At 45.3% G+C, this 23,091-nt stretch overlaps 1 protein-coding gene across 3 annotated transcripts in view; it reads right to left on the bottom strand.

Annotated features, from left to right (window-relative positions):
* The window catches only part of prex2 (phosphatidylinositol-3,4,5-trisphosphate-dependent Rac exchange factor 2), a 775,268-nt gene that overhangs the window by 233,216 nt on the left and 518,961 nt on the right, over positions 1-23,091 (bottom strand). For all 3 annotated transcript variants that reach the window (XM_041190559.1, XM_041190558.1, XM_041190560.1), the window contains exon 29: positions 20,233-20,323. In XM_041190559.1, coding sequence (XP_041046493.1) covers positions 20,233-20,323 — 91 coding nt within the window. The remainder of the gene's footprint in view (positions 1-20,232; positions 20,324-23,091) is intronic.

The raw sequence follows: 23,091 nt of genomic DNA on the forward strand, positions 1-23,091 counted from the left end.
AGAAAATCTGTTCATAGATGCATTACCAAGAATTTGCAGCTTGAAGAAAAATTGGACATTTTTGAAACCTAGGCACAGAGCTGGAATGATTTCTGTTGATACTAAGGACTTGTGTGTACGTGGACTGCATTTTCCGGTCGGCGAGCGGCAGGCAGGGCCTGCTCGACGACGTGTAAAATGATGCGGGGTGATGTCGGGCGGGTGTTCCGACGTCACACACGTCATTTACATTTTCAGACTGGCAACAGCTTATCAAGGCCACTGAAAAAGTAATTGAAATCATCAATGTCCAACCCTTAAGGTTGGCAGGCAGACCGGAAGCTCTGTCAGGCTTCTGAAAAAACGTGAAACATCATCCACAGGCGGGATGAGGTTTCATGAGGGATTTAAAAATTTCAGAATATTTTAAAAGTTATGGACATGTTCCAACTCATGTGGCGGTGTCAAATATGGGAACGTGGCAGCGAAATTTTTCCTATTGTTTAAACAGCTTTTCACATGTGAGCTGATCTCCTTGAGGCAGCACTTTGCCTCAGGAAGATTTGTGCGCTTTTTTGCGCGCATGTGCGAAGGAGTGCACTCATGGCTCAGGGAACCACCCGCCCTCACAGGGAGTGCACGGTGCTTCTTGCTGCACATCACGCTGGGTGGGCCTTAATTGGCCCGCCCACGTAAAATGGTGGCGCGCCCCCAACCGGGTGCACCAATCAGGAATTTACCCACCCTCGCCTGCACAACCCCCCCAACAGGGGAAAAATGTTGCCCATAGTTATGTTAATGCATGCATCTGGTAATGTAATAGTGTAATAAATATAGAAGATAGTGTGAGACAGGTTATTAAAATGATGCTGTCTTTTAGAATTGTGACGGTTCATTTTTCAATAGGGAGGGGGATGTCGTGAAGCTATTAACGTATATTATGGAAATTATTTTGCTTTTAAAATACAGGTTTAGTCTGTGGGTGTGTCTTAATTGGATTAAAGCCAGCTAGTCTGGGTGCTTTGATGTATATTAGTTTTGAGATGTAAGACAGGTAGTGTACATTTGCATTTTGTTGAATACAGCATTCAAGAAAGGGAGTAAAATCTGACACCTAGCTAGCATAGACCAAGCAATGTTTATATTACCAATAAATTGGTACCATGAAAGGGGTTTTATTGTTAGAAGAGTTACAGTTCAAAGGGGCTGGTGATACAATGAGAATTTACATTCAATGAGATGTGCTGGGTATAACCGATAGCAGTTTGTGTGCAGGGCAGAGGCAATGTAAGATCAAAGCCTGTAAGTCCACCACTGTGTCTACAAAGGAACCAAACTGAGAGAAACCTCATTTTGAACTTGTAAGGTGAAAATGCTTTGCCTGGTGTCTGTTTAAAGTCTATGAGTTGCTGTTGCCTTATTGGAGATTAGTTTGGGAATTTGTTAAAAGTTATGAGAGTAGTAATTTGTAGCCATGTGTATATATTTAACTTGTGTAAATTAATAAATGTCTCATGTAATTTGATATAAAAACCTCTCGAGAACTGGTGGTCTGATTCTGGAATTTAAAGCTGCATCTCAAACATACCACTTAAGAATATAAGTTATGACAGTTGTTTAAAGCTTCCCTTTGGGATTTTTAAATAACTCAGCTTTACCAACTGCACACCGCACCTATCCATTGCTATAAATATGTGGATGACCTGACCCGCGTCATAATTAAGGGTCACATTTAAGGGGCAATCACTTCACTGAGTGAATGGGCAACAGTGAGCCACATGAGGCTGAACCCCCAAAAGTGCAACCTTTGGGACTCTCGTCTCGTCAACTTAGACAATGCTAAGCTTGCACAACATTAAACTATTAGAAATCTACATTCAAAAATGATCTCAAATGAGATTACCATATGCATGAAATTGTTAAGAGAGAAAATCAATGACTTCACATGCTACGTCTTCTCAAGCTTGACAATGTATCTTAAACTGACCTATTCAATGTGCTTAATAGGTACATAAGATCCATTGATGAAAACGCAGCACCAATTAGAATGTTGGACCTATGAAAGAGCATGTGAACAAGCTCGAACGTGTGCTAAAAATGAGCGCTGAAACTAATCCTAGGTAATGTGTACCAAAGCTACTCTGACACAATCAAACAACTTAATACGTGTTCCCTTGCTGTAAGGTGGAAAAAGCTCTGTCTGGACTTTGCTCAAAAACTCTTGAATCCCACATCCCACTGCCACTATCTCTTGTCACAACCACATGAAAATAAATGTGTAGTGGAATTAAGGGGAATAGACACCATTCCGCAACTGAGATTTGGAACAAATAGGCTACGGTACAGCCTAATCCCTGACTTTATAAAACTCATAAAAAACATTTAGCCATTGAGAATTTAATGAACTCAACCTGACAAGATATGATCTATGGACTTTAATAGAAAATGCAGCGTGCAGTGGGCTTTTCATTTTTATTCTGCAAATTAATAAGACCTGCATTTTGCAATGTATTGCTTGCAATACATCACAATTATTTATAGATTATAATGTTCTTAACTGTGCAATCCTTTTATAATTTTATGCTTTATTTTGATTTTAATGATTGTCTATGAATTAGGATTACTTATTTTATTTGTATCATCACTTCAGTACATACGATTTTTCATTAAAGCAATTATCTATCTATTTCCTTCAATCCATATAAAAGGAAATGAAAATACAGTGACTTTTCATATTTCTGAATGGTAGTTAAGCTTCTTATTTTATCCACGGGACAATCTGCTGGTTAGGATTCAACGATCTCACCACTTTGACTGAGTTAGGTTTTCTGCCAAGAAAGTACGACTTCTTCACTGGTTATGCTCATTGATCAAATGTTCACACTGAATAGCAGCAATTACCAAACAGAATCAGAGAATTGTTATAGTGCAGAAGGAGGCCACTCAGCTCATCATGTCTGCACCAGCTCTCCAAATGAGCAATTTACCTAGTGCCATTCCCCCAAAAATCACAAACTGAGCAAAAATACTCAGGCCATAAGTAAATTTGAACAATTTAAATCCGTGAATTGGCACAGGAGCTTCAATTTTTGTCTGGGTACATCGTTCAAGTGCAAGTTGGCAGTGTCTCATTAGCATGTGCCCAAACATTAGAGAGCTCTCTGAATCTCTATTTCCAAAGAAAATCTCGTTTATATTAGTGGATAGGTTCCCTTTAGGACCTGCAATATAGCTTAAAGCAGCATTACTGTTTTTGATGTCAGGACAATCATCAAATTTAGCAAATTACAACGTTACCTTCATCAAGTCCTCACAACCTCGATTTTGGTTGGGATATTTTAGATTTCATTGAAGCAAATGCACCAGAGTAAAAAAGCCTTCTTTCCAATTAATAGTCAGAAGTGTCTAGACAGGCATCTCAGGATACCTGGTAGAAAGTAACACGAATGGAAATGCCCAGTCACTTATTTATTATCAGAGGTAAACCTTGTTTTCTAAAAGCCTGGATTTCTCCAGTCTTTCATTATAATTCATTCCTCTTATACTTTCTCATCAAAACCTCCATTGCCTGAATGCCTTGCTTATGTCTCAGTGCTCTGAAATGAGCACTGAAGATCAGTGGATAAATTAGTGAAGAAATACTTCACACAAATCCAGTAGGAAACAACCAAGGGAGAATATTGTTAGATGAACTGAACTAAATACAACTCAGGGAGTAACCACTTTTCACTCAGTAACTGAGGGAACAGACTGCCATCTACTGCAATGAATGCAATGATATTCAAGCTCCACATTATCAATTTAACAGTTAGGATTCCTATGAAACCATATGCAACAAATTAATTTTATTACAATGACGTTTGATAAATTTGAAGACCAAACATGTCATATGACACAAAAATCACAGTGCAGACAGCTGTTACAACAGGGTGAGGAGTGAGCTGGTTCCCCTACTTTCCAACCTCCTCAGTTGGCCACAACAAAGGTTTGTGTAAAATTCTTTCCCAATCCAATGTGTTTACTTTTTAATAAGGAGCCAATCAGCCAGGCTTTCTTCAGTCAAACATTGAGTAAGTTTATTAGTCACTAAAAGCCCAAGAAAAAAGAATAAAAGACCACACACACACACACACGCATGCATGCACGCACACCAGAAAATAAGAAAGTGTATGAGTCCAAATAAAAGTTGAAAAGAATCAATCCTTGGCTTGTCCATGAGCCATAGATGGTGGTAAGTTGTGGCCATTAGTTGGGTGATTTCGGTAGAACTCTAGAGCTGATTTTGGCAGTTTCACAGCCTGTTGGAGATACTTACTGGATTGTTCCCAAAGGGAGAGATGACTTGCTCGTCTCTGCAGAGTTGACTTAGGTAGCTGTCCTGTTTCTTTCTACTTGTTGTCTGTCGCTGCTAAAATATACTTGCCTCTAGTAAGAGAGAGAGAAAGAGAGATATATCCTGCTTGTCTCTGCAGTGGTGACTTAGACTGGTGTTTCTTCTTGCTTCTGTCACTCCCAAAACAATGGTCTTCAGCCAGTTTTAACCAATTTTCCCTGTGTATTCCCAAGAGGGGGAAATAGGCATGTCTTTGTTTTCATCTCGGAACTTTTTGACACCTTCTGAGATATAAGTCAACAGTAGATGGGTTTTTAGATGTCTGATGAATGTAGCTGGCTGGGGAGAAAGTTTCCATTACCCTCAAACACAGAAGATTAAAGTTTAAAGTTCAGCCTTGTCCATTTTTCATGTCTTTCTTTCAAGTGCCTCTGATTGAAGTGGGCCTTGACACCTCCTCAAGTGCAAAATTCCAGTACTCTCAGCGACAGGTCTGTCAGTACAATCCACATAGCAATTTTCCAAGAAGTGGTCACCTTACAGTGTCAGCCAACTTTTGTTCAGTGTCTTTACTTGTATTTTTTAAAAAAACAGATTTCTTTAAACAGTTCAAGATGCCCATAATTAGTTGGTGAAGTTGTAGGTGGCTCTCACTTTGTTATGTCCATTCTCATGGCACAGCCATGACACATTTTAACATATGTCATTCCCCATTCGGGGGAAATTGGTCAAAACAGTCACTTTTACGAGTATTATATTTTATTCTGTTACTTTATTTGGAAAAACACATATTTTACATACTTTATTAGTTTTATTTTGTATCATGTAATTTTCTTAACTCATTTGGCATGGAGCGGAATCATCCCAGATGTGCATTAAGTGCAGTAGCAGGTGCGTAAAACGACATTTTACCCACAAGCCGCATTGGCAGCTTCTAACACCGTATCATCCCAAACCTGCCGCATTAATTATGCATTCCCGGGAAACATGCCATTTCCTACCTCACTCACCCGCCATACCATCAACTCACCGCTTCATCACGCCGGGTGCCACACTTAAACTCCAGCCACAAGCACAACTCTCAGTGTTTCCAGCCCACAAATGCTGCAAAAACGACATGGCCCTGAAAGGCAATAAGACTGCAATCGCCACGTTCAATGACGCATCCCTCAAGCGCCTTTTGGACGCTGTGGATGTCTGCCATGATGTCCTCTACCCTCAATCTGGCCGCAGGATGGGCAGCGACCTCACTAATCCAGCTTGGGAGATGGTGGCAGTGGTGGTCAATGCCAATGCCCAGCAAAAGAGGGCAGCTATCCAGTGCAGCAAGAGGGTGAATGATCTCCTCCATTCCACCAAGGTAAGTCACTCTTCTCATCACTCTCAACTCACACACTCACAAACCCATCACACATCCACAGGGCCCTCACTCACTGCCAGTTCAAGGGACAATACCATTCACTCTCTCACACACACCCTCATTGTCCTCATCCCATCCATGGGACCACTCAGCAACCACACATGCCAGGCATACTTGTCATCTGGCCAGGCAGGTGTCCTGCTTACACTCTCTCCATCTGTATTTGTGCAGGATAAGCTGGCAAACAACAAGAGGGAGAGGTCTCAGACTGGTGGAGGAATGCCCGGAATCAAGGTCCTCATGTACTTTGAAAACAGAGCCATCCAGCTGGCCGGCGAGGATCTGGACCATTCCTGTGCATTAGCAAGTGAGGATCCAGAATTGCAACATTCATCAGACGACTATGCTGTGAGTGGTGTGTCCTGCTTCACAGACCACTGCCATGTACTAATTATCTTCCCTCGCTTTCTTTGGTACATCTGCCAAACAGCCGACAGAGTCCACGACCCAGGCCCTCCAATCAAGCCCCGTAGAAACCTCTGAAGTGGAATCTGAAGGCACCCTCCTTGAAATCCCATCACAGTGCTCACCCACACCCTCCACCAGTGCAGAGACACACACCACAGTGGGACCTAGCTTTAGAGTAGCTTTGGGATCAAAATATGGTGAGCACAACGCACTTTCTGATCCACAATAGGCAGCAGGGACTTCCCAGGTGTCCCGCACTTGGAGGACTGCTGGAGGCCAAATATTTGCTGAGTCCAAGTCAGATAACGAGCCTCTGGACTTTGTCATGTCACAGTTGCTGGAGCTATAAAGGCAAGCTCAGGAATATCAGGAAGGGATGTCCGCTGCACTCCTCAGATTGCAAGGCACAATGGAGGAGTCAGTCCGCATTTAGGCTGAGGGGTTAACGCCGGTATGCCAACGCACTGAGGTCAACACTGGTAGGATGGCCGCCATGGTGACCTTAGTCCAGGAAGCCGCTCCTGCACTGTTGCGCATGCTCAACTCCATCACTGATGCCATAGTTGGCCTCTAACAGTGTGTACATGAGAGGGGTGCATTGCAGCTCATTTCACTCTAGCTACCCTTTCTCCTCAAGGGGCTTTTGGGCACCCATGGGGAGGAGGATAAGCAGGTGCACAGTCCTGGGCCATCCATCCAGGTGATTCTGGGCATGATCGGCCCATCCAGCTTACCTCTTCCTGTGACCGCCGCAGATCCAGCTTCACAGGCCAAGGAGGGTGCCACTGCCACACAGCAGTTCAGGGTGAAAGCAGGCTGGGGCCCTCCAGGTCTCAGCCCTCTAAAGGACGACCGCCAAGGTCATCACAGACAGGGTGAGCAGTCAGCAGGCTGCCCCCACCTCCGCTGTGGATGTCCGGAGAGCACCAAGACGTAGCAGCAGGGTTAGGAAGGTTAAGAAGATGTAACTCTTATGAGTTAAAACCAATTAAACTAAATTAACAAAATTGGGATAAATCAGGCACAGCCCCTAATTCAGGTCAGCTGTAAAACCAAGAGCAAAGTTTAAAGGAAACTTACAAACATTAAACCAAAATGTGATTAAAGGGGTCGATAAAGCACCCCAGTCCCCGCGGTGCCCACCGAGCACAGAAGGCCTCGAGAGTGCCGGCAGAGTTAAGAAGATGTAGTTGCATAGCCTGGGCATGGGTGTTAATCACTTGTACATAATGTTCACTACGGTAAATAAGCTTTCAACAATGTCTCCCTGCCTACAGCTCCTTGTTCTATGAGCAGTGTTTGTGTCACTCAGATATGAAACCTATCTGCACAAGATAAAGGCAGCAACTCAGTCCAGGGCCTCTTCCCTGTGATTTGTGAAGCCTTCAGACCAAACTGATGGTCCGGCCTCACACTCCCTGGACACATTACTGATACCTGCACCTCTACAGTGCTTGTCATTGCTGCCAGAATGTCATGGGCAGGCGTCACAGAGTTCCGTCATTCTCTCTGTCTGCTCTCAGCACCTTTAAGGAGGGACTGGCCCCTATCTCTTCAGCATCTGTGACCAATGACACTGTGCTCCTGAAGGGCTCATGTGCTAAAGGCGGACAAAGGATCAGAGGCTTTTAAGTTTTGTGGCTGCGTCTCCATGATATGACACTAATAACGGAGCACAAATGAGCTGCCCTAGGCCAGGCAGGAGTCAGACATTCTCAGAGGCTAAGTGACAATCTATGGAGTGTCCTCACTGCATGTTGTCATCATCCTCCTGCAATCAAGGGACTTTTAGGACCTCCACTACATCTCAATGACAGGAGCACTATCACCAAGGGTATGTGCACTGCCTTAAGCCAGACTGGGGCCAAACGTTCATAGGTGCAATGTGAGGATCTTATGGTGTCTCTTCACTGCGTGTTGTCATCATCCTACACAAATCTAGCAGTACGAGGGCCTCCTGAGCACGCCCACCTCATCTGGCCAGTTCAACAGCCTCATCGTCGCCTTCAAGGACCTCCTCACCCTCATCACCGTCGACATCCTCCTCATTGGAAGAGACCTCCAGCTCCTGCATTTCCTCTTCAGCCAGCTCCTCTCCCCATTGCAGCGTCAAATTGTAAAGGGTGCAGTAGGCAATGATGATGCGTGACACCCTCTGTGGACTGTATTGCAGGGCTCCACCAGACTAGTCCAGGCACTGAAACCTTATTTCCAGCATCCCGATGGTTTGCTCCACTATGTTGTGAGTTGCAGCATGAGCCTCGTTAGACTGCAGCAGAGCGAATGTATGAGTCTGCCGCACAGGTGTTATCAGCCACATCCTCTGTGGGTAGCCCTTGTCCACAAGGAGCCATCCCTGCAGCTTCTGTTGACCCTGGAAGACGTTAAGGATCTGTAACCGACTGAGAATTTCGAAGTTGTATACACTCCCTGGAAACCATGCACAGACCTGCAGGATGTATTTGTGGTGGTCGCACACCAGCTGCACATTCAGCGAATGGAATCCTTTGAGGTTGACATGGTTGACAGTGTGTTGCGACGGAGATCTGAGCGTTATGTGAATGCAGTCAATGGCACCCTTGACCTGTGGGAAACACGAGATCTGGGCAAATCCAATCGCTCTTGCATCCTGGCTCTCCTGGTCTGGGGCAAAATACACAAAGTTGTGTGCCCTCGCAAAGATGGCACCCATGACCTCATGGAAGCATTTGTGGGTAGAGGCTTGTGATATCCCACAGAAGTCACCTGTGGAGCTCTGAAAGGAGCCACTAGCATAGAAATTGAGCACCGCTATCACTTTCACGGAGGGTATAACACACAGTTAACCATGTCAAACTCAAAGGATTCCATTCGCTGAATGTGCAGCTGACCATGTTCCCATGGCGCCAAATCCTGCAGTAGATGGCAGATGTGACCGGCCAGATCCCAAGACATGCGCAGTCTTCAATGACACTGGTTCTCAGTCATCTGCAGGAAAGAAAGGCAGCGTCCATAGGCCCTGGGTCTAGCTCAGCGCCGACCAATGATAGCTCGCTGTGGCTCTTCGGCAGCGTGTGTGGGAGCCCTAGCCGCCCCTTCTTTTAGAGGGTGCTGCTCTTCCCTCTGCACAGTCAGACGCCTCAGTCACTCTCTTCTCCTTCATCTTCGCTCTCTGTACGTCATGAGGTATACAGCTAGTTCACAAGACCCCATGCTCCTGATGTACTCCTGCAGGATGAAAAAGAGACACATGTGGTTAGCATGAGTGTACTGGGATCATGTATTAGTTAATTCTGAAGGCTCCTTAATGCATCTTGGAGAGTGCTGGCCACCACTTGGGTGGCCAGAGATTAGTGATCTGCATGGCTTCCTGAAACTCCAACTTTCTCCGCCCCACCCCAGCTGACCGATTGGCACCAGCTTTGCCCATCGGACTGCATGCTGTGGTCTCAGCTCAGGCACAAGTATTCTCCCAATCCACGCTGCAAGGCTGCACTGTTATCTTGAGCCACGGGGGAGACTGGTCCAAACCGGAATGACGACATTGCAAGGGGCTGTGGGCATCTCCACCAGTGACTGCTCCATGGCCAGCTTTCGCAAGAAAATTGTACAATGTGCCCAGTTAGCTGTCTATTAAAATGCTCATTGATTTGCAGCCTGTGCCCGAGGGGTGAAAAGGTCTGTAGCACTTGGTAGCACTTTGCTGCCTCAACATTGCTTGAGTGGACAGATAAACTGGTGGCCCAACTCCAATCATATTAATGTGGTTCCGCCTGAACTGTCTCAGCTGCAGACGAATGGTCACTTTATAGAAGGTTTCCCTAAGCATGGCCGCTTCCATTGCCCACCCCATCCCCCACCACTCCGCACGTGCTTGTGCGCTACCTTCAACTGAAGGGCAGCCTTTGTCTCCCCATCCCGCCACCAAAGTCACCTCAACCGCAGGGCAGCCTTTGCCGCCACAACTTTAATGCGCCTCAACTTTGAAGTCCAACAGGCATCCCTCATGTGCGCTCCAAGTACAAGGTACTTATGGTTTCAAAGATCATCTGCATAATGGCAGTTGCAGAGAACGTCTCAAATTGAGGGAAAACAATGTAATGATGTTGCAATTTCATACAAATGTAATTTTGCATCTTAGTAATTTTGCAAGTTTAACATGATAAACACAAGACCTTTCCTCTTCAAATGATTGAAAAAAAAAAATACGTTGGAAATTCCAGGGGTAGCCTCAGGGGAATTTGTACCCTTCTCCTGGATGCATCCTGGCCTGGTCCAAAGTATCAGAGTCAAGGTAATTTGCCTATTTCAGCCAGGCATCCATGTCATTTTCAGTATCGTTGGAGTACTAGGGGATATCACTGTCGTATTAAACCCCAGAACAAGTGGGATCAGAGTATAAAATAAATATTCTTCATAAACAATCTCATTTCAAATTCTCACAAGGTTAATTGTTGAGAAGAAACACCACATTAAAAAAAAACATTTCTGCCAGAATCAAGTTCCGTCCTGATAGTATAACTGCTGCAGGTGGGCAAGCTAGGTGGAGCCCGTGGGATATCCACAAGTGACATTATCTTATCAGTCCTACCTTTTCTGTGGCACCTGTATGGAAGAGAATGGAACATGATAAGTGTCATTTCAAATGAACCAAATAAAGGACAAAGGCAGCTTTTGTGTTTCCAAGTTTCACAATCTTAGGGCCTTTTTCTCCTCTTTTCATCAGTTTCCATTATCCCAGAGTTCTCTCTTATGCGTCTTTATCATCCACCTCCGCTGAGGATCAAGGGCAGGGGGTACAGCAACCCCCAACTGATCCAACAGCAGCACCAGCTTCCTTCTCCTCAACCGCATGCCTCTCCACATGGCAGATGGAATGGACACAAGATCCAACTGGAAGGAGACTAGGCCCCCAAAACAGGGGGGTCTCTACAGGCTTAGGATCAATTCTCTCGACAGGTCTGTGTAAAGGGGTTCACGAGCCTCAGGCTTTCACAGCAGATCGCTGTCGACATCTGCAGTCTCCTGAAACAATGCCTTCTCCCCAGTGGATCAGATGGGCACATATAGCCTATAGTCGACAAGGCGTCTGCCACTGGAGGCCAACATTCCCCCATACCGCATCTCTGCTTCTTGCCAAACTGTGCTCTTTTCACCCACAAGGTGGGAAAGCAGAGAGATGTGAGTTCTGGTAATGGCTTGTGTTCAGAAGAGGGAAAGGCACAATTTGTAGAGTGGGATTATGAGGCATGGGTGTGAGAGGGCATTAGGTTGAGTATTGGCTGCTCAGGTGGGGATGTGCAGGTAGAGGAATGAGTGCAGTTGCAAAGTGTATTGCACGAGGTGTGCTGTGCTGGAGAATGCTGGGAATGTCGGGAATGTCAGAATGTGGGCCTTGTTATCTGAAAGTATTATTCCACTCATCTGTCATGACCTCCTGAACTCTTGGATCTTCTTGGTGCACGGTTTCAAGTTGCTAGGACCATGCTCCAGATGCTGACTTCTTTGGTCCCTTCCGTCCATGCCTGCTTTGTTGCAGAGGTGGTCCTCTTCCTTCCATCCTTAGAAAAGATCACCTCATTGCAGCTCCTTATATCCTGGTTGACCTCAATTAAGAATGGGAGACCTGGGAAGTCCTAGCCTTCCTAGCTAGGTTTCCTTTTCATTTCTGTGTTTCCAGCAGCCTGAAAAATCCAAGTGCTGGTGAGCTGTTCTGAAACATGTATAGTCCTTTGACAAAATGGCTATGTCATCCTCCCCACTCTCCATAGCTGGCCAGGGAGCCTAGAGGAGGAAAGAGTATTGGTTAGCTCTGATAAAAAGCAACCATAGAGTCCACATATTGAGGAATTGCGTTCCAAACTTGGAAGTGGCCCTGCTGTTGCACCAGAGACATAGGCATTAAGATTCCATTCAATGTGCCAAATGGTTTCCTTCTTTATTTTAAATTTTCCACAAGCCTGGTTTTAATTCTACGTACATGGATGGCTTTTGAATGAGTTAAAATATCACCCTATGTTTCTACCTACAACCTCAGTCACAGCACCGATTAAGAAACCATGGTTGTGGATAGGACCTTGCATTAGGTAGGGGGATCTACCGCAGAGAGCTTTGGAATGGTTGCACTCTCCACTGTGATCTGTAGCACAATCAAGTTGACATGCAACACTGTACAAATAAGGATCATACACTCCCCAAATGATATACACAACTGCATAGCACCTATCACCCCTGTACTCTTTGTTAAAGTTAGTAAATTTTTGTGAAACTTGGTGTCGGCTCCAGAAGCAGCATGTACTTTGATTCATCCAACGGAAGCTTAATGAATTTGAGTCAGACTGACCCCAGGCATGTGAACAGCAGTATATGCCTGCTGCTAAGCAATGTGCTTTGCATCAGCACTCCATAATGTGGAAGTTGGCACCTGATGTGCAGCAGGGAAGCTGAGCATTGCATTATTGGCCCCATGGTCTGACAAGTAATTCACCATACTATGCCGCGATGATAAAACTGGGCTTTAATCTGTTGCAGATGGAGCCTCAATCTTTATGAATATTAAAGACTCTTGACAGACTTAGATGTGTTTGGCAGACAAAGTGCAGGGCTCTTGTGTTAATTAATTGAATGAACCTTGTTGGCAGGCAATAACTAGGAGGAGTTTTGGGCATCAAAGGAATGCCTCACATCAAACAGGCTACATGTTGTGATCCCTTCTAATGAAGAAAATGTGGTTATGTACTTACACATCTTCTGCTTCAGTGTGAAATTTATTTATTTTTTAATCACTTACAAGATATGGGCTTCACTGGCTGGGACAGCATTTATTGCCCATCCTTACTTACCCTTTACTGTAGCTGGTGGTGAGCTACAGTCCACGTGGTTTAGGTACACCCACTGTGCTATTAGGAACACACTTACAGGATTTTGACCCAGCGACAGTGAAGGAAATGCATCATATTTCCATGTCAGGATGGTGAGTGTCTTGGAGGGGAACTTCCAGGTGGTGGTGTTCCCTAGATGATAGTGGTTGTGGGTTTAGAAGGTGCTGTCTAAGGAGCCTTGGTAAATTCCTGCAGTGTGTCTTATAGATGGTATAGACTGCTGTCACTGTACGTCAGTGGTGGAGGGAGTGAATGACTGTGGATGTGGTGCCAATCAAGCGGGCTGCTTTCTCCTGGACGATGTCAAGCTTCTTCAGTGTTGTGGGAGCTGCACTCATCCATGCAAGTGGGGCATATTCCATCATACTCCTGGCTTGTGCCTTGTAGATGGTGGACAGGCTGTGGGGAGTCAGGAGGTGAGTTAGTCATCACATGATTCCTAGCCTCAGACCTGCTCTTGTAGCCACAGTATTTGTATGGCTAGTCCAATTCAGTTTCTGGTCATTGCTAACCCCCAGGATGTTTATAGTGGGGCATTCATTCATGGTAATGCCATTGAACGTCAAGGGGCAATGGTTAGATTCTCTCTTGTTGGAGATGGTCATTGCCTGGCACTTGTGTGGTGCGAATGTTGCTTGCACTTGTCAGCCCAGGACCGGATATTGTCCAAGTCTTGCTGCATTTGGACATGGACTGCTTCAGTATCAGAGGCTTCACGAATGATGCTGAACATTGTGCAATCATCAGTAAACATCCCTGCTTCTGACCTTAAGATGGAAGGAAGGTCATTCATGAAACAGCTGAAGATGGTTGGGCCTTAGACACTACCCTGAGAAACTCCGGCAGTGGTGTCCTGAAGCTGAGGTGACTGACCTCCAACAATCACAATCTCCCTCCTTTGTGCTAGGTATGACTCTAACTAGTGGAGGGTTTTTCCCCTGACTCCCATTAACCCCAGTTTTGCTAGGGCTCATCAATGTCACACTCAGTCAAATGCTGCCTTGATGTCAAGGGCAGTCATTCTCATCTCACCTTGGAAGTTCAGCTCTTTTGTCCATGTTTGAACCAAGGCTGCAATGAGGTCAGGAGCTGAGTGACCCTGGCGGAATCCAAACTGGGTGTCAGTGAGCAAGTTATACTCAGCAAGTGCAGCTGGGTAGCGCTGCTGATGACTCCTTCCATTACTTTACTGTTGATGGAGAGTAGACTGATGGGGCGGTAATTGGCCGGGTTGGATTTGTCCTGCTTTTTGTGCACAGAACTTACCTGGGCAATTTTACACATAGCCAGGTAGATGTCAGTGTTGTACCTATACTGGAACAGCTTGGCTAGGGGCGCGGCAAGTTCTGGAGCACAAGTCTTCAATACTATTGCCGGAATATTGTCAGGGCCCATAGCCTTTGTACTATCCAGTGCCTTCAGCTGTTTCTTGATATCATGTGAATTAAATCGAATTGGCTGAAGTCTGGCATCTGTGATGCTGGGGACCTCCGGAGGAGGCCAAGATCGATTATCCACTCAGCTCCTCTGGCTGCAGATTGTAGCAAATGCTTCAGCCTTATCTTTTGCTGGGCTTCCCCATCATTGAGGATGGGGATATTTGTGGAGCCACTTCCTCCAGTGAGCTGTTTAATTGTCCACCACCATTCATGACTGGGTGTGGCAGGACTGCAAAGCTTAGATCTAATCCCTTGATTGTGGGATTGCTTAGCTCTGTCTATCACTTGCAGCTTATGCTGTTTGGCATGCAAGTGGTCCTGCCTTATAGTTTCACCAAGTTGACACCTCATTTTTAGGTAGGTCATAAGTTCACCTTGGAACAATCAACAAGTAGGCCTTTTCCAAGAAATCACCTGACCAGCATGGTACTTGAGGGGGAAGAGCTGTTTGTTTGTTTTGAACTACAATCACTTTAATTGATGGAGAGAAAATGTGTGATTTACTGGAAATCACATGACACAGACATGTTTTAATTTTTGAACCTATTGGTTTTGAACTCAGTCTTTTGGGGAATAAGCTGAGAAGGAAGGCTGCCCTAACTGGCTCTCTCCCTGTCTTGCCTGAAATTCCATGTGTGGTTATCAGCCTGCAGCCAGAGAATCCTTATTTGAGTATAACTTTTCTGCATTTGGAAACTTGCAAAGCTGAGACAAGAAGATTAATCCAGCTCTATATTCTCCTCCATGCCGAAGCTCCATTGGTGAGAGCCTCCAGACATCAACTGGGACCAGCAGCCCATCTTCACACAAAGGAGCTCCAGATCAACAGCGCCAAAATCTTGGAAACTTTATCCTTTATTTTATAAAGCATATTCTCCAAAACCTATCTCTACAGAAACCCTATCTGTTTGTCCTTTGCTTGTTTTTGTGTTTGTGTGTGAATGTGTATATATGTGTTCTGGAGTATTTTTAAAATAGATAGATAGTTATACTTCCAGAGTACTTAACCAGTTCTTGCAACTTGTTTAAAGAAAAATAGGTTTTGTTTTTCAATAAATCAATCATACTGAGTTTCTTGAAAGGAACCTGGTTAAAGTCTCTTTTATTCTGGGTAACAGTAGTGAAGGTAAACAATTGGCAATTTTGGTGAGTGAGTCAAACTTTTAAACTAACGATGCAACTTGTGGAGCGGGGGAGCTATTTAAATTGCACATTCCTCCCATCCCGATCGTAACAAAGGACACAGGTAAATCAAAACTTGTAAATATGCTGCTTGTGGAAGAACAACAAGCTGGTTTAAGCAAGTGCCATTCCACAAGATAATTGTTTTTTAAATATTGTGGAAAATAATAGCTCCAGTAAATTCTGCTTCTGTAGTGATTTCTCTGACAAATTGTGGAGGCTTTTGATACAACATTATAAGTTAACATCAAATTTTTAGTACAAGTTCATCAAGCGCAGAATGAAGTTTCCACTGAAAGGCAGGACATTTGCCAATAAAGAAAAATCGACACTGCCATTTTATGGCATTATTAACCTGTGTCGCTACTTTTTAATGACTTACGAATGTGTATTGCTTTGCTACAAAGACATTTAATTTGAAAAATTTGGCCCGCTAGCACCTGATTTGTCAGTGCTGTGAGTGCTATTTTAGCTCCAAAATGGTATCCGCGAGTCATGCACACTTCTGGTGCAAGTTGCTCCAGATGTAATTTTGGTGAGGGTGTTAATACTTGCACAAGGGGTGTCCACCGGAAGTGTGCCAGCTAGGCAGATTGTAAAGTCAATTAGTGTATAATGCTGGTTTGACACTAGCAATTCTACTTTAGAGCTCAACACTCATGCTAATGTCATCACTTAAAGATGCCTAGCTGAACACACCCAATCAGCACTATTTATAAACTGCTTTCCGGTTAGTCGCTGATTGATTTCTACTGATTCTTGCTGTGATTGTAGAAATGCTTGGTGGTTTCTAGAGTTCTGCGAAGTTGTTAGAGTCTATAAGGAGTGGTGTGGCATGCGCTGAAGGACTCCTAGCTTCAAGGGCACAAACCAGCTGCTCCCTGCTATGGATACACTAATAAGCATTGCCCTTAGACTACAGCCTGACAGGAAAGATGGGCAGAGGCAACACAGAGCAAGGCAAACTGTTGAAAATCTAATTAAGTGAACTCTCAGTAGGTCATGTGTGCCCAGGATGTTCAAGGAGCAATTCGCCAACCTGAACCTCAGTGAAGAGGAGTGTGTCAGACATCTGCACTTCAGTAAAGATGGCCTCAATCAAATCTGCCACCTAAATCAGCCACAAGTACAGCTTCAAAGCAGAGCAAGGACGGCATTGCCAATAATCATGAAGGTGATGTGGCCAAGAACCTTTATGCATTGGGCTCCTTCTAGGCTAGAGCAAGTGATATTTGCAATATCTCCCAGTTTCCCTTCTAATTTGCATAAGAAAGCTCACTGAGACTCTCTATTCTAAGAGAGCTGAATATAAATAGTCACATGGTAATAAAGAATTTGAATATTGCTGTAAAAAGAGACACACTGTCGAAGATTTTTGTCTTGCACTCATCAGGACAGATACAAGAATACCAATTTCAAAGGAAGCAATTTATATTGCATGAGAAAAGGGTGTTGATTGGTTGACAAATCCGGCCAACATCCGTCCAGCATGCCCTGGTGAGGAGTGGCCAGGGATTGTTGAGGGCAGAGGGCACCAATGCTGTAGATGTGGCTATTGCCATTGGGGAGCTCTTTCAGGGGCCAAAGAGTGCCCAAAATGGAGGTCCTCCCCACTTTGGAGGTCATAGGTCTGGCGGATGGTCCACTGACGCTGAGGAAATACAAGCAGATGTGGGAAGAAGCCACTAATTGGCCACTTAAGTGGCTCAACTGGAGCTTGGGCTGGCGGGCTATGTGCCACCTTCCCTGCCATTTGCAAAATGGCATGGCAGCAGAAAGGCATTTGGCATCCATCCAGACTACCACCTCTAAGCCTGTCCTCAAAACCCCATAAAATTCAACCTATTGTGTAAGGAGGCAGCTGTGCTACTTCCTAGATTCTTAGGACACCTTTTCAGTCAAAAAAGAGATTTAATGGCCTCACCATAGCAACCGGGAATGTATCTGCTCCTATTGATCCTTCCTTGCAGTGTCTTTATATGTTAAGACTCTTCCATTCATGACCTGCTCTTGCTGTGGGACTGTACTTGGAGGCTGTGATACTTCTCCCATCCAGTTTCACTAGATACCCACAAATTCACCTTCCCTCATGGTGTTGCATCAACAAAAGGCTCAAGAGCTCACCAGGCCTGCTCTTTCTTGCTTTCTTCTCCTTCTATAACATTACTGGGATTAAATTTTGATAATGTCCTCTCCCTCATCTTTAACATTCAGGTATCTGGGAAACCTTTGGAGAGAATAGCTTCTGAGTGCTTCAAGGTGACATCACTCAGGATCATCAAGAGCCAACTGATGCCATCAGGAGTTTTCTCCAATTATTCTTTGGGTGCTTAGATACAGGACATGACTAGTATCTGTACTTGTGATGCCATACCCTCATATGCCCTGTTCTATCCATCCCCACTGAAGCCTGCTCATGGAGGTGGCAGGATATAGCACCAGGTTGCCAAATATCTCCAGTGCTGAAGATTCCCCATGACTCAGCACTCTAATACAAGGACAACCTTTGTCTCAAGAGGCACATTATAGCACAGCAAAGCTCAGTACCACCAACATCCTTGGTTTTCATGTATCTCCTCAGCAGAGTGCTGGGATGGATTTAAGAACAGACCAGAGAGGTATGAATCTAAGCAGATGTAGAATACATTTCACAGTAAAACCTCTTTAAAAGCAGCCTTTCAATCTGGCTCGCTGCTGGTCAGCAAAAAGGAACAAAAGATTTAAATGAGGTTCTGTTATTAAATTTGGCAGGACTCTTGAGTTATCCATATTGTGCCACAATGACTCCCACACCTCCACCCACCCTGTCCAACACCTGCAAACATGAGGACTTATGCCTCCTCAAGTAGACCTCTCTAGATACAATCTCAATGGAGCAAACTCTTTGTGTCATTCCGTGCCTCTGTCATTTCCTTTCCTCCTCTTCTACCTGCAATAAAAAAATATGCATGGGAATTCCCGTGCTGAGTCCTATGCAATGGCCTCCATGAAAGAATGGTATTGCACACAAAGTTTGTTTGACAGCCGAAATCTCTCAACTCAGCCAGTTCTTCAACGTCACACAGGCAAAATGCCCTCTTTTCTCTGGGCTTAAGTCAAGTGCAATTCTGTTTAAGTACCTGAATTTCATGTACAGTTACTTTTCCTTCATTATTCTGTCATTTCATACACACAGCACTTTGAGGGTGGGCCTATTTTCTGATAGCATCCAGTTCAACCGGAATGTCGCATGTATTTAGAATGGGTAGAACTCTGGCATATCTGATTTATGGACCAAATTCTGACCCTCTAAGGTGCTTTTGCCACCAAAGTATGCAATCTTTGAACATCACAAGCTTAGAGAAGGAAGCTGATATGCTGAACAAAGCCACAGATGTGCTCCAGTCTCCTAGGGAGTTGCTGTCCAGTAGGCTACAAGGATAAGATGCCTCATCACCCCAGCTGAGATCAGGTGATTCCACACAATTGAGCCTTAGGCCTTTTTAGTTTTGCATCTCAATACGTGTTGCCTTTACCCACTGAGCCTTTGGAGAATTGGTAATGTTTGTTAATAGAATTGAAATGATTTTCTTCATGCATTATAGAAATGTAATTACTTTAGAGGTTTACTTGAACCTTTAAGAACAGTATTAAAATTCAAAGGGGAAAGGAAAGATTTCCTCCATGCATTGTGAGTGAAATTACTTTCCATCTACAAAGAGTATACTTACAGCTTGCAACACATTGTTGGGAAGGAAACCATCCCTTATGTAATTTCAGTTTATTCTTAATTATGTTCTGAGAGGATTGAAATTCCTTTACTGATAATGGGAAACTTTTGATCGTTAATTTTCTTCTACAGCAATTAGATTTTTTTGTTGTGCTGTTATTCAGATTCCAGCTTTTTTGGAATTTTATATGAAGGATCTGTTGTCCATTTTGTAGTTGCAGGCTTCATAAATCTTTGGTCAATCTAGTACATTCCCATTAGTAAGCCTAGCATGTGTAGACCAGATGGCTAGAAATTAAGATGGGCCTCTGATATAACAGGTCATGGCCATGTGCTACAGTTGTCTTAATGGCATGAAAATCTTCTACTGAAGCCCAGAAAGTTTGCCAATAGTAAAACTTCCCAGTGGCACCAGGATTGCTGATCAGTGGATTTGCAAGACACTCGTATTCACTGCACTAATTGTAATACACTTTAATTTTAAATACAGAGTAAAAATTAATTCATATTTTGACAAACTTATAAAAATAGTTTGTGTAAATGATTTCAAAGAAATGGCACATTGATAACTCATGAGTAATCCTGCTCTCTATTGTCAGCTATAAGCAACATCCCTGGCTAATATCATTAATGCAGCAGTTGCAACCTATTCAAACCCACAGATAAACAGAAATAACTTAATTGTTCAAGCGAACAAATAAATTCAAGTCTTACTGACTTTGCTACATTAAAGCCCTTGAAGTAAAGCAAAGAGCTTAATCTTCCACTTAAAGAAATTCTGGAGCAGCTCAAATTTTAATGATAAATACAACTAATTTAGCAAATTTTGAAACATGTGACGAACATTATCCCTGCAACTTAATAGGAACCTGCAGCTTTTCATAGCCAATACCAAAAGTTACCTTGTAAACTTCGTTTTGGGATTAAGTTCTTCGTTTGTTCAAATGCCTTTGCCACAGCTGGTCCCTTCAGAAGGTTACTGACCGCATCCACCTGTTGGGATTAAAGCAATATCACTAGCAAATAATTCTTTGTACAGGCTGAACAAACTACTGTATTGAAATAGGACTGGCCTGTAACATAATGGATTTGAGGTTTATCTGAAATTAGGTTCCTTACATTAAAGAAAAGGAAATTACTGCCGATGCTGGAGATCTGAAATAAAAACGGAAACTGCTGAGAAAACACAGCAGGTCTGGCAGCATCTGTGAAGAGAGATACAGAGTAAACATTTTGAGTCCAAAATGACTCTTCTTCAGAAATGAAGAGAGATAGTAATGTGATTGGCTTATGCTGTTGAAAAGCAAGAGTGGGTCAGCTGGAACAAGAGGGAAGTTCAGGTCAAGGTTAAAGGGTGAGGGAGATTAAATACCAAAGATGTCATGGAAAAAGAGGCAAAGGGAGTGGTAATAGTAAAGCAACAGAACAGTGGTCCAGAAGAGGTGTGAATAGCAGGGTAAAGGTCAGCTTTGTCTGAAAGCAAAAACACAAAAACAAGGTGCAAACTAGCACTTGGGAGTGTGGGGTGGTGTGGGTGGGGGGGACTTCAAAAATTCAACCCTGACATTGTTGCAAAACCTGCTGACAAGCATGGTACTGTTGTTGTCTGGCATACAGACGTCTACCTCATAGGGGCTGAGTGCCAGCTCTCAGACACTACCTCCCCCTGGACCATGACCCTATCACCAAACATCAAGCCATTGTTTCACTGACCTCTTCTCCTCTGGAAATCTTCCCTCCACAGCTCCCCATCATACAGTCCCCCAATCTCAAACAGCCCACTTCTACCTCGTTCCCAAAATCCACAAACAGGACCGGTCCGGTAGACCATTGTTTCAACCTGTTCCTGCCCACTTCCTACCTTGACTCTTTTTTTCTGCCCTTGTCAAATCTCTTCTGATGCCCTATGTCATTTCAACAACTTCCATTTTCCTGGCCCTTACCGCCTTCTCTTCACTATGGTCATCCAATCCCTTTACACTTCGATCCTGCACCAGGACGGTTTGAGGACTCTCCGCTTCTTCCTTCCTGAATAGGATTGGAACAAGGAGAGTTCCACATACTCGACAAAAGGCAGACATAACTAGGGCCCAAGCAGCTACCCATATCTACACCTTTTATTTGGAGGAAGTGAGACAAGCTAAAGGAAAGAACGAGCTCAGCCAGGAGGAAGAGAGCGGTGGTGGACAGGGAAGAGGAGGAGAGCGGTGGTGGACATGGAAGAGGAGGAGAGCGGTGGTGGACAGGGAAGAGGAGGAGAGCGGTGGTGGACATGGAAGAGGAGGAGAGCGGTGGTGGACAGGGAAGAGGAGGAGAGCGGTGGTGGACAGGGAAGAGAAGGAGAGTGGTCGTGGACAGGGAGGAAGTGGAGTGCGGTGGTGGACAGGGAGGAAGCGGAGAGCAGTGGAGGACAGGCAAGAGGAGGAGAGCGGTGGTGGACAGGGAGGAAGTGGAGAGCGGTGGTGGACAGGGAAGAGGAGGAGAGCGGTGGTGGACAGGGAGGAAGTGAAGAACATTGGTGGACAGGGAAGTGGAAGAGAGCAGTGCTGGACAGGGCAGAGGAGGATAACGGTATTGGACAGAGAAGAGGAGGAGAGCGGTGGTGGACAGGGAAGATGAGGAGAGTGGTGCTGAACAGGGAGGAAGTGGAGAGTGGAGGTGGACAGGGAGGAAGTGAAGAGCATAGGTGGACAGGGAGGAAATGGAGAGCGGTGGTGGACAGGGCAAAGGAGGAGAGCGGTGGTGGACAGGGAAGAGGAGAGCAGTGGTAGACAGGGAGGAAGTGGAGAGCGGTGGTGGACAGGGAGGAAGTGGAGAGTAGTGGTGGACAGGGAGGAAGTGGAGAACGGTTGTGGACGGGGAGGAAGTGGAGAGAGGTGGTGGACAGGGAAGAGGAGGAGAGTGGTCGTGGACAGTGAAGTGGAGGAGAGCGGTGGTGGACAGGGAAGAGGAGAGCGGTGGTGGACGGGGAGGAGAAGGAGAGCGGTGGTGGATAGTGAAGTGGAGGAGAGCGGTGGTGGACAGGGAAGAGAAGGAGAGCAGTGGTGGACAGGGAAGAGAAGGAGAGCGGTGGTGGACGGGAAGAGGAGGAGAGCGGTGGTGGACAGGGAAGAGAAGGAGAGCGGTGGTGGACAGGGAAGAGGAGGAGAGCGGTGGTGGACAGGGAGCAAGTGGAGAGCTTTGGTGAACAGGGAAGAAGAGGAGAGTGGTGGTGGACATGGAGGAAGTGGAGAGCGCTGGTGGAGCGGGAGGAAGTGGACAACGGTGGAAGACAGGGAGGAAGTTGAGATCTTTGGTGGACAGGGAAGAGGAGGAAAGCAGTGGTGGACAGGGAGCAAGTGGAGAGCTTTGGTGGACAGGGAAGAGGAGGAGAGCAGTGGTGGACATGGAGGAAGTGGACAGCGCTGGTGGAGCGGGAGGAAGTGGAGAGTGGTGGTGGACAAGGAGGAAGTGAAGAGCATAGGTGGACAGGGAGGAAATGGAGAGCGGTGGTGGACAGGGAGGAAGTGGAGAGTGGTGGTGGACAGGGAGGAAGTGGAGAGCGGTGGTGGACAGGGAAGAGGAAAGCGGTGGTGGACAGGGAGGAAGTGTAGAGCGGTGGTGGACAGGGAGGAATTGGAGAGCAGTGTTGGACAGGGAAGAGGAGGAGAGCGGTGGTGAACAGGGAGCAAGTGGAGAGCAGTGTTGGACAGGGAGGAAGTGGAGAGCAGTGTTGGACAGGGAGGAAGTGGAGAGCAGTGTTGGACAGGGAAGAGGAGGAG

This window comes from Carcharodon carcharias, chromosome 6, assembly GCF_017639515.1.
Source record: "Carcharodon carcharias isolate sCarCar2 chromosome 6, sCarCar2.pri, whole genome shotgun sequence".
Taxonomy (NCBI): domain Eukaryota; kingdom Metazoa; phylum Chordata; class Chondrichthyes; order Lamniformes; family Lamnidae; genus Carcharodon; species Carcharodon carcharias.